General features: G+C 39.9%; 2 protein-coding genes across 2 annotated transcripts in view; one reads left to right on the top strand and one right to left on the bottom strand.

The window, feature by feature from the left end:
• The window catches only part of LOC106912979 (heat shock 70 kDa protein 12A-like), a 32,920-nt gene that overhangs the window by 876 nt on the left and 19,893 nt on the right, over nucleotides 1-12,151 (bottom strand). Inside the window, exon 9 of the mRNA XM_088002929.1 lies at nucleotides 374-484. Coding sequence (XP_087859055.1) covers nucleotides 374-484 — 111 coding nt within the window. The remainder of the gene's footprint in view (nucleotides 1-373; nucleotides 485-12,151) is intronic.
• On the top strand, nucleotides 9,700-11,157 carry LOC148160939 (zinc finger MYM-type protein 1-like). The gene has a single exon (XM_088002903.1). It carries the CDS (start codon nucleotides 9,715-9,717, stop codon nucleotides 11,155-11,157), a length of 1,443 nt encoding a protein of 480 aa, XP_087859029.1. The 5' UTR covers nucleotides 9,700-9,714.

Here is a 12,151-nt window from a genome sequence, read left to right as displayed (position 1 = left end):
CAACTTATCACACATTTTAACTCACATTCTACAAACATTAATCAAAGAGATTAATTCATCCATCATTTATCCAATTGTCCCCACAGAGTTGTGGGGGACAAACAGAGACCAGTTAACCCAACAGTCATGTTTCTGGACTGTGGGAGGAAGTCGGAGTACCCAGAGAGAAACCAGGCATGAACAGGGAGAACATGGAGACTCCATGCAGAAAGACCCCAGACTGGGATTCAAACCCAGAACCTTCTTGCTGCAAGGCAGCAGAGAAACCAGCTGATCCACCGAGCAACACAACATCACTTCAACATGTTTACTGTGGATAAAAATGTTTTTAAAACTCGTCTTTAAACCTTTAATAACGGTGAGTAACTTTTACCTCCACAGTCGACAACAAGGTACCGTTTCCCGTCTCTTTGGGTCTCCAGCAGGACTTTGGTTTCTTCTGGTTCCACAGTAAACTGTACGACCTCCTGACCTCCTGCTGGATCTGTAGAAACACAGAAACCTCACTGAGCTGCTCTATGAACAATGATCAATGTTTTTACAGGTAGATTCAGGTTTTTAGTTCATTTATCTCCCGTCTCTGTTGCCATAGTGATGCTGGAAATCTCTGGAGAAGAAATTTCCAGATCAGTGATGATCCAGAGCCAAAGCTCCTCAGACTGATCATAGAAAGAAAATAATAAAAATGGACAGAGAGACTTTAACAGAAATCTGAGTAGAAATGATGATGATGGATTCACTGTTAGAGGAAGTGATGTCACTGTGATGATGAAGGTCTGAGGTGTTTAGAGTAAAGTGGGCGTGTCTTCATGAAGTTTGTATCGGCTTTAAAATGATTTATAAAAAGAAAGATGCTGAAAAAACAACTTTATCTAAATTATACCATCATATTTGATCAGATTATTAGTTCTAATAAGACTAATTTTTCAGATAAGAACCTTTTGAAAATAAAACCAATAAGTTAGATATTAAAAAGACTTTTTAAGCAAAGTTATACAAAGTTATATATAAAAAATTATATATTAAAAATGTTGTTTTCTGGGTCTGATTTGATATTATAATCTTAAATAAAACTCTAAACTTTTCTATAATGTTCTAATTAATTGAATGTGTCTGTATGTAGTTAAATGCTTTAGAGATCATTTTATTTCATCTGAATATTAATTTCTTCATATTAAGATTTTGATTTATTTGCATCATGTTTGCAGATCCTCTGGTAATTTCAAAGTCTGCAGTTATGGGACATCTGACACAATTAACATTTTTATTTATAAATAACTGAAACTAAACAACCTGAATGTTGATTTATTTCCTTAAACTTAGAAGCTGAGAGGTGACAGTGAGGTTTTCCTCCAAGCAGCAGCTGCCTGAGAAACTCAGAGGTCAGCAGGAGGAAGGACTTGGTCACAGCGTGTCGCTCTGCAGAGCTGCAGGTAGAAGTTAGAGGAGGAGGAGGAGATGGAGCTGGATGCTGCAGTTAAGATGCTGCAGTTAAGATGCTGCAGTTAAGATGCTGCAGTTAAGATGCTGCTGCTGCAGTTAAGATGCTGCAGTTAAGATGCTGCAGCAGTTAAGATGCTGCAGGTAAGATGCTGCAGTTCAGATGCTGCAGGTAGAAGTTAGAGGAGGAGGAGATGGAGCTGGATGCTGCAGGTAAGATGCTGCAGTTAAGATGCTGCAGGTAAGATGCTGCAGTTAAGATGCTGCAGGTAAGATGCTGCAGTTAAGATGCTGCAGTTAAGATGCTGCAGTTAAGATGCTGCAGTTAAGATGCTGCAGCTAAGATGCTGCAGGTAAGATGCTGCAGTTAAGATGCTGCAGTTAAGATGCTGCAGTTAAGATGCTGCAGGTAAGATGCTGCAGTTAAGATGCTGCAGGTAAGATGCTGTAGTTAAGATGCTGCTGCAGTTAAGATGCTGCAGTTAAGATGCTGCTGCAGTTAAGATGCTGCAGTTAAGATGCTGCAGCTAAGATGCTGCAGCTAAGATGCTGCAGGTAAGATGCTGCAGGTAAGATGCTGCAGGTAAGATGCTGCAGTTAAGATGCTGCAGTTAAGATGCTGCAGTTAATATGCTGCAGGTAAGATGCTGCAGTTAAGATGCTGCAGTTAAGATGCTGCAGTTAAGATGCTGCAGTTAAGATGCTGCTGCTGCAGTTAAGATGCTGCAGTTAAGATGCTGCAGCAGTTAAGATGCTGCAGGTAAGATGCTGCAGTTCAGATGCTGCAGGTAGAAGTTAGAGGAGGAGGAGATGGAGCTGGATGCTGCAGGTAAGATGCTGCAGTTAAGATGCTGCAGTTAAGATGCTGCAGTTAAGATGCTGCAGGTAAGATGCTGCAGTTAAGATGCTGCAGGTAAGATGCTGCAGTTAAGATGCTGCAGGTAAGATGCTGCAGTTAAGATGCTGCAGGTAAGATGCTGCAGTTAAGATGCTGCAGTTAAGATGCTGCAGTTAAGATGCTGCAGTTAAGATGCTGCAGCTAAGATGCTGCAGGTAAGATGCTGCAGTTAAGATGCTGCAGTTAAGATGCTGCAGTTAAGATGCTGCAGGTAAGATGCTGCAGTTAAGATGCTGCAGGTAAGATGCTGTAGTTAAGATGCTGCTGCAGTTAAGATGCTGCAGTTAAGATGCTGCTGCAGTTAAGATGCTGCAGTTAAGATGCTGCAGCTAAGATGCTGCAGCTAAGATGCTGCAGGTAAGATGCTGCAGTTAAGATGCTGCAGGTAAGATGCTGCAGTTAAGATGCTGCAGTTAAGATGCTGCAGTTAAGATGCTGCAGGTAAGATGCTGCAGTTAAGATGCTGCAGGTAAGATGCTGCAGTTAAGATGCTGCAGTTAAGATGCTGCAGTTAAGATGCTGCAGGTAAGATGCTGCAGGTAAGATGCTGCAGTTAAGATGCTGCAGTTAAGATGCTGCAGTTAAGATGCTGCTGCAGTGAAGATGCTGCAGTTAAGATGCTGCAGGTAAGATGCTGCAGGTAAGATGCTGCAGTTAAGATGCTGCAGTTAAGATGCTGCAGTTAAGATGCTGCAGTTAAGATGCTGCAGGTAAGATGCTGCAGTTAAGATGCTGCAGTTAAGATGCTGCAGCTGTTAAGATGCTGCAGCTGTTAAGATGCTGCAGCTGTTAAGATGCTGCAGCTGTTAAGATGCTGCAGCTAGGAAATAAAACTGAAAGGATTTGAATCCAGATTGTTGGTTAAAAGACTGATGGCTCATCCTGTGTTTAAGTTTTAACACATTAAATCTTTAAAAACTAATAGATTCACAAACAAGTTATTTCCTTTTTTATGGTATATTAAATTCATAAAGAACAAACTGAAACAGTAACATTACATAAGTGAGTAGAAATAAATGTTAAACATGAAATTAAAAATATACAATATATTGCAAATGTTTCCAAAGGTAATTTGTTGCCATTTTCCCTCTGAGAAATAAAACGTTTTATCTCTTGAAATATTCTGGATCAACACGATTTCTGACTTTCAGAAGAAATTATTACCTGATGTCACCAGCAGATGAACAGAATCTGAAAGTCTTTAGACCTGAATGATCCGTCATCCTTCAACTGATCATCTAGATGGAAAGTTTTCAACTAAAGACTCTTTGGAGATAAAATAGTTTCTGTCTGTCAAATGATTATCTTTGGTATTTTTATAACAAGGTTATTGATCATCACTGATGTACATTTTAACTTCAGGGTTTTTCTGATCAGAGTTCAGAAATAAAGATAAATTTATCTGAAAATGGTCAGATAGTGAAGGAGAAGACGATGTCATAGAAAATTAAATATTCAGAACTTCAGGTTGATCTTCAGGAATCTTCTAATGTTATCATGACCTCATTATAATAAAGTCTGGTTCTCCTTTAATGATGTATCAATTATTCTGATTGGTTTACAGTCATGTTTAATTACAATGATGGATCCTCAGAAACAACAGCTCTGCTGGTTTTACATGAAGACATTCAGAGTTAGAGCCTTAAATGTATTTTAACAAACCAATAATCAGGTTGATGCTTTAAATGAGAGAACATCCATCAGTTTATCTAGAAAACCTGACTGCTGCTGCTTTTGGTTTCTGATCAAATCATCAGTTTATCTAGAAAACCTGACTGCTGCTGCTTTTGGTTTCTGATCAAATCATCAGTTTATCTAGAAAACCTGACTGCTGCTGCTGTTGGTTTCTGATCAAATCATCAGTTTATCCAGCTTCATGTTTCAGACTAAATCCATATTAACCATTCAGACACATTTTAAAATTCAATTTCAGCACTAAACCCAGATCTGATTACTGTCAGAATCAAGAATCAGGTAAACAGAACCTGTCTGACAACATGAAGTAGGCGATGTCAAGGTTTATTCTACAGTTAAGAACAGATGAGAAACCAGGTCACTGACATCAGTGTAAAAGATCTAATTCAAAAATACTCTTTGGATTAAAAAGTGAAATTAAATAAAGTTAGAATAATTTCTAACCTGAGTGAACAAAGTGAAAGTTATTATCTACAAATAGAGAATAACAACAGTGGTGAAGCTTCCCAGGAGAGACTGACCAACCAAAATGACTCCAACATCAACGACTCAAACAGGAAGTTACAGAAGAAACCAGGAAACACATCTAAAGCTCTGCAGGCCTCAGTAAAGGTCAGAGTTCATGTCAAATTTATTTGTATAACACAATTTAAACAACAGCAGATGACCAGAGGTCAAAGGTCAAAGCCACAGCTGGAAAAAACCTGAGCTTCATTCTGGTTTATGGAAAACCAAAAGCAGAGGATGATTTAGTAAAGACAGAGAGAGAGAGAGAGAGAAAGAGAGAGAGAGAGAGAGAGAGAGAGAGAGATTTTAATAGCTCATTTATTTTTCAATAAATAATCGACATAGTATCACAAACTATGTAACAGTGAAAAAAACAAACAGGAAAAACAAAACATACACCACACACAGCATTACATTAACACCCTTCCAAAAATAAGTTCTCCTTCTACCACACTACAAATTACTTCCCCATAACTCCAAGTGTGACAAAAGGTATCTAAATCTGAAACTGATTTATAAAAATTAAATTCAAGCAATAGCCTAGACTTCACCAGGTTAACAAATAAAGAAACCACATTAATATTCAACTCTTCCTCCACTTTCCTCTTTCTGCTTATGTACATTTTAGCCTGTCCTATCAACAAGTTTATCAACTGACATTTGGTCTTTCTTTGGCGTGTAAATTTAACACCACATATAAAACCTGTTTAGTGAAAACTTCACCATATCTGTTGAAAATAATTCTCAAAAGCACAAAAAGAGCTGACAGACGAATACAGTCTAGAAAACAATGAAACACTGTTTCCCTCTGTTCACATCTTTCTTCTACAGCAGGATTAATAGCAGAAACAAATGAGTGAACAGCTACAATACCATGAAGGATTCTCCACTGTAAATCTGCATGTTTGTTCGGTAGAGGAGGCTTATACAACGATTTCCATTCAGGCTTGATTTCAGGTGTTAAGGAGATATGAGATCTCCACACTGTGTCACTGCGTCCATTCAGTTTGTTCTGATTAAGAGTTTTTACAAACAGCCTATAGATCATTTTCCCAGAAGCTCCTTCTAGGGAGATTCCTTTACTGTCCACCGAATCCAGTAAAGGACCAGAGCAGTTCTTGATCCCAGGAAACAGTCTGATGGATGGAAAAGGGTCCAGATGATTTGGTAACACAGAACCTTCATAATAATCAGTCAAAAGGGAACATTGATGTTCACTTAACTTGTGTTTCCAGTAGCTCAAAAGCCGACCAACAACTCTAACAGATTCTATTCCCAAACAAGCAGCGAGTTCCACAGGATCATCCAGTCGAGGTCCAGTCATCTCTACCACCCTCCCAAGACAATAAACTTTTGCAGTGTGGAGGAGTTTGGACCAGGTTGTTGTTCCCCACACAGGGCAATCCAACAAACTCCCGAACAGAACCGGTTCCTGGAGCAGCCAGTACAGAGACTCAGCCTGCTGCTGCCTCTCCTTCCTCAGCAAAGTCCACACAGAGAAAACGCTCTTATAAAAACCTGGAAGAAGAGAGGAGTTCATTCTGCTGGAGTCCATCAGAAAGAGAGGCAGATCCAGACCCATGCCGCCAAATCTCTGAAGAATGCAGCATGATATTCTCCTCCACACAAGGTCTGTGGGTCCTGTGAGCATCTCTGAATGAACTGAAAACGAAAAGCAGCGCCTCTGCTGGCCAGATGGACCAGGCCTTGTCCACCTTCTTCTCTCGGCAGAAAGAGAATACTTTGAGGAATCCAATGAAGTTCATCCCAAAAACATCCACTAGTGCCCTTTGAACATTTGATAAAAGAGAAACTGGAGGATCAACACACATCAGCCGGTGCCACATGACGGAAGAAACTAAATTATTAATAACAAGAACTCTTCCTCTATATGACATTTTAGGTAAAATCCATTTCCATTTCAAAAGTCGACCCTTAACATTATCTAAAACATTTTCCCAATTTTTTTGCATAAATATTTCACTACCTAAAAAGACCCCTAAATACTTGAGCCCACCTTTTCTCCACACTAGGCCTCCAGGCAGACTGAGTTGATCCCCCAGCCGACTCCCAACAGCGATAGCCTCACTCTTTCTCCAGTTTATTTTAGCAGGAGAAATGCAGCCAAAAAGAAAAACAGTGTTGACCAAAACATCAATATCTTCCTGCTCGTTTACAAAAACCATCAGATCATCAGCATAAGCTGACAACTTTAAGGAGACATTACACCCAGGAATAGAAACACCACACAAATCTTTCCTCAGCTTATGAAGCAAAGGTTCAAATGCCAAGGAATAAAGCATCCCTGACAAAGAACAGCCTTGCCTCACTCCTCTTAAAACATTGAATGGAGCACTTAAGCCTCCATTTATTTTAAGTACACTCGCAATGTCACGATACAAAACCTGGATCATAGCTATGAAACCAGGGCTGAAACCAAAAGCAGTCAAGGTTTGCCACAAATATCGGTGTTCAACCCGGTCAGAAGCTTTTTCTTGGTCTATAGAAATCAGACCAATATCTAAGCCCAATGAGCTGGAGATTTCCAAAACATCTCTGATTAAAGTGACATTGTCACTTATCAGCCTGCAGGCACACAGTACGTCTGGTCCCCGTAAATGACTGAAGACATCACTTCTCTAAGTCTGGTAGCCAGAACTTTGGAAAAGATCTTGTAGTCCGTGCAGAGCAAAGAGACTGGTCGCCAGTTCCTTAGATCCTGTAGATCTCCTTTCTTTGGAAGCAGAGTAACGACTGCCCGCCTGCAGCTCAGAGGCAGCCGACCTCTCTGCAGGCTATCTGTGATCACCTCCAACAAGTCTTCTCCGATCACAGACCAGAAGGACTTGTAAAAATCAACAGGAAGACCGTCCATGCCAGGCATAGGCGGATCTACCGGGGTGGCATGGGGTGGCAGTTGCCACCCCAACGGAGAGCCTTGCCACCCTGTTTGCCACCCCCGCTGGACATTACGAACACGAACATTTTTTTCCGACAACATTGAATGCAGCACAATGTAGTCCACACTCCATACCAGTTGGTGGCGGTAATGCTCACCTAACTTTGTAGCCAACTGCCAATAAATTTTAAGAAGAAGAAGCAAAACATTCTGATTGAGCTGACTGAGTGGCGGGAAGTGAGAAATGAAATGAAAAGGACTGAAGATAGTAAGAGTAAAGAGGTAAAAAAAAAAAAAAGTATTAAATATCTATGTCCGTTTAGAAAAATTATTGCAGTAGTAGGTAGTGCAAGGTAGGGAGAGAGCGGTTGTCTCTTGTGCAGATGCCAAAGTTGAGTACCGTCTGGCTTTACTGCTATTTCCAACGAAGCGGCTAGCTTTACCACGGTATTCAGAACCAGTCATGGCTGCAGTATTTATCAGAGTAGGTCCGGTAAAGACAGGCGAAAATAGGTCAATAGACATATGGCAATTTTTTGTTCTAACTCCAAGTCGTTTTTGAAAAATTTATGCGGTGTTGCACTCTCAATCGGCTGTTGTTTTTTTTTTTTGAGACAGTAAAAAAAAATCCTAAATATATGCAGAGTAAGTTCAATGTTTGGTCGACTCGTGGTTTGTGTAAACTGATATCCATTAAATGTTTGAGAGGAAAACATTGTGAAATAACTTCAAATCTTACAGATATGAAGAGGAAAGGTAGCATCGCTAGCTTCTTCTTACCAAAGGCAAAGGCGGGAGACACAGAGACTAACCAGCTGAGTAAGATTCACGGAGGAGATGAGGATAAAAAAGAGGGAGAATCAACAGAAATATGACGGAGAGCAAAGCCCAGGTGACCAGGGAAAGGATGTAGTGGCACAGCTGCACAGCAACGAGGAGATGGATGAGGGAGAGGATCACCAAGAAGAACAGGGAGAAAGAGAATTGCTGGACAACATCCAGGGTTCATGCAGTGAAAGGAGAGAGCCTGACACATCAAACACATTTGTTCGAGTTGGTCCACGTGGTATGTAGATATCACTAACTTAGTTCTGAGTTACATCTGATTCGAATATATTTCTAATTTATTCCAATCAGTACATTTAAACAGATATGTCTTTGGTCTCTTCAACTAAATATTTTTGAGTAATCCTCATAACTTGCTTTATAAAACTTGAATAAGAAGACCTGTTAAGAAAATTATAGCACTAAACACTAAATGTGTGCACTGCAAATATTTAACTAAAAAGTCAGGCTAATGAAAATAATTTTCAAAAATAAAAATCTAAAATATTCTCTAATTAATGTCTAAATTAATGTTAAGGATGAACAAAAAAGTTACCATTCAGGTCTGTGTGACAGTAGTGTCAGCTGTCACAGACTTAAATAAAGTTGAACAAATTAACCAAAGTACTGTTTTTATGCTGTATGTTTTAATTAAGCTTGATGGTTAGCTGATAAAAGACTGTTCCAAATTGTGTTTTTACTATTTGTTACATTTCATAAATAGTAGAGCTGTGATCAGAATTTATATATTCACTTTATGTAGACATATCCAAGTCGTGGCGTGAGGACCCAACTCAGCCAAGGCATGAGTCTTTTCCAAGAACCTTCCAAGGGGGAGCCAGAAGGAGCTTCAGAAATGAATGGTACGATGCACACCCTTGGTTGGAATACTCTCATCTGAAAGACTCTGCTTACTGTTTTGCTTGTCGACATTTCTCACTCCCTGACACGCCAACAACAGTTTTTAGCTCATTTGATGGTTACCGCAATTGGAAAAAGGCTACCTTGACAGACAGTGGATTTCTTTGTCATGCTCGATCTGAAAACCATCTGAATGCAATGTTTGCATGGACTGAAAACAAAAAGAGGATTTTAAGAAATACTTCAATGCTGGAAATGATTGACGAACACAATAAAATACAAGTGACTGAAAATCAGTACTACATTAAAACATTAGCTGAGGTTCTTGTTCTAACTGCGACAGAAAACATAGCCCAGCGTGGTCACAGGGAGTCTACCGACTCTGAAAAAAAGGGACTTTTTCTATCTGTGCTAGATTTGCTGGGTAACCATAATGTCGTAATAAAAAAAGGCTTGAACAACAAGCTAAAAATGCTAAGTCCACAAGTAAAACGATCCAGAATGAAATACTTGAATGCTTGGCAGGAATGGTTAAAGAGGAAATCATTCAAGAGGTCAAAAAGAGCAAGATGTTCAGAAAAAAGAACAAATGTCCTTTGTCCTCAGATACTACTACAGTGGTGTGGTTCATGAGAGCTTTCTTGAATTTGAAGTGGCAGAACACATGGATGCTGCTGCATTAAGCAACAAGATTATAAGCTTCTTTGAAAGACACGGGTTAGAGTACAAGGAAAATCTGGTTGGTCAGGGCTATGATGGTGCAGCAGTCATGCGTGGGGCACATGCAGGTGTCCAAGCTAAAATCATAGAAGTAGCCAACCATGCCTTCTATGTTCACTGCAGTGCACATTGCTTAAACCTGGTCATAGTGGACTCTGTAAAAAGCGTGACAGATGCTGGGAACTTCTTCTCCTTATTAGAGCAAATGTATGTTTTTATATCTGGCTCTTATATACATAACAAATGGCTGGACGTGCAGCGGAAGATGTTTGATGGTGCACCAAGGGAACTTCATCAGCTAAGTGACACACGTTGGGCTTGTAGGCACATAGCATGTCGCAATGTTATGGACAGGTTGCCTGCAATAGTACAGGTGCTTCAGGAGATTGCTTCTGAGAAACATCCACAAAGAGCTGTTGAAGCCAGGGGGATTTTGGCTCAGATGGATCTAAATTTTGCTGGTTGTCTGGTTCTGTTTCGAAAGGTCTTGAGTGACTCCAAATTTTTATCAGACATGCTCCAGTCTAAGACAGTGGACCATTCTAAGGTGGTTGAACTAATTGAATCACTTAAAGAGATACTGGCTCAGTATCGTAATCCTGACTCTTTTGAAGAAATGTGGCATGAAACACTTGAGTTATGTCAGCGCAGTAACATTGATACAACTCAACAAAACCCAAAGAGGTCAAGACTGACAGCAAAGGTGCTTCAAGAAAGTGTCATTTCCTCCACCTTGGGGCAGCATGTAGTTCCAGATAACAAACATGCTTTCCGTATGTCTGTCTATTATCCAGTTCTGGATAACATGATTGGAGAAATAGGGAGAAGATTTTCTAACACAAATTGCAACATTATGCAAGGTGTGCAGGCACTAAATCCATCTAGTCAAACTTTTTTAAAAGATGAGGCTGTTTTCTTATTGGCTACAGCCTATGATTCAAATATTGAGAATCTCAAACATGAGTTGCATCAGGTAAGGGTGCTGTTGGAGAAGAAAAAGAGAAAAAAGGAATGTCCTACCACTCTGATGGAGATGACCCAATGGTTGGACCAATACCAGGACGTTTTTTGCGAGTTGTTCAGGTTATGCAAAATAGCTGTCGTCTTACCAGTGAGCAGTGCATCCTGTGAACGGAGTTTTTCAACTCTCAGAGTCATTAAGACCTATTTGCGGTCAGTTATGACAGAGACAAGACTCTCAAGTTTGGCTGTACTCAGCATTGAATCAAAACGAACAAAATCTTTAGATCTTGATCAATTTGTAAAGCGTTTTGCTATGCAGCATGGAAATCGGCGTATTAAGCTGATATAGAAATGACCTTAACCTTTCATTAATCTGCATTCTCAGGGATTGTTAAAGCTCCTAAAATAATAATACATATATACTTACTAAGCAGTTAACGGTTGGTTGGATGGATGATGTATTTTGAGTAAATAATAAAAGTTTCAGTTTTTTTAGTATACATTTTTCTCTACTTGATGCATCTATTCTCACGTTGTTTTAGGAGTGCACAGATGTTAACATGTACATTTTTTTCAGTAGGTTACCTATACAAATGCTTAAGTACTGGACTGTTATGATTTCTGGGTGTTTGATGTTTGATATTTTTTTTAATTGCTTTTGTTTCATAAGTTATTCATAGTTTTGCCTTAATTATATTTAAGTTCATGGTTGGCTTTGTTTCTTGTTGGTTTCTTGTTCTCTTGTTCGTTTTTGGTTGCTTTATGATCTTGTCCATTCTGTGTTATCTCGTGTTATGCCCACACTGTCATTTTGGTTTTTGGGCAATAAAACTTCACCTGTATTTCTGCTGCCTGTGCTTTGGCTGTTGCCACCCCCTGAAACATCCTTGCCACCCTCTTGCCACCCCACAAATATTTTTCTAGATCCGCCCCTGATGCCAGGGGATCTACCCCTCTTTAGGCTCATCAAGGCAGTATGCAGTTCCTGCAGCGTGAGTTGAGCCTCCAGCTTTCGATCGGCTTCAGCATCCACCTGAGGAAGTCCTTCGTAGAAACCATCGCTCACATCCGGATTCTCCAAATGTTCACTCTTAAAAAGATCTTTGTAGAAACTGACAGCAAACTTCCTGATCTCAGAAGAACCTGAGATGGTAGAACCACAGTCAGTCTTTAGGGAGAGAACAATCTTCCTTTGCCCATTCTTTTTTTCTAGTCCAAAGAAAAAGTGAGACGGGGCATCCATCTCCGATACACTTAGGAAGCGTGATCTGACCAAGGCTCCTTTGGCTGCTGTGCCCAACAGGTTGGCCAGAACGGCCTTTTTATCTTTGAGGGAAGTTCAA

Source organism: Poecilia mexicana, unplaced genomic scaffold (assembly GCF_051168715.1).
Source record: "Poecilia mexicana isolate PSO_F unplaced genomic scaffold, ASM5116871v1 scaffold_2, whole genome shotgun sequence".
Classification (NCBI taxonomy): Eukaryota; Metazoa; Chordata; class Actinopteri; order Cyprinodontiformes; family Poeciliidae; genus Poecilia; species Poecilia mexicana.
Note: the sequence above shows the minus strand (reverse complement) of the source record. Positions and strands in the feature narration are given on the sequence as shown.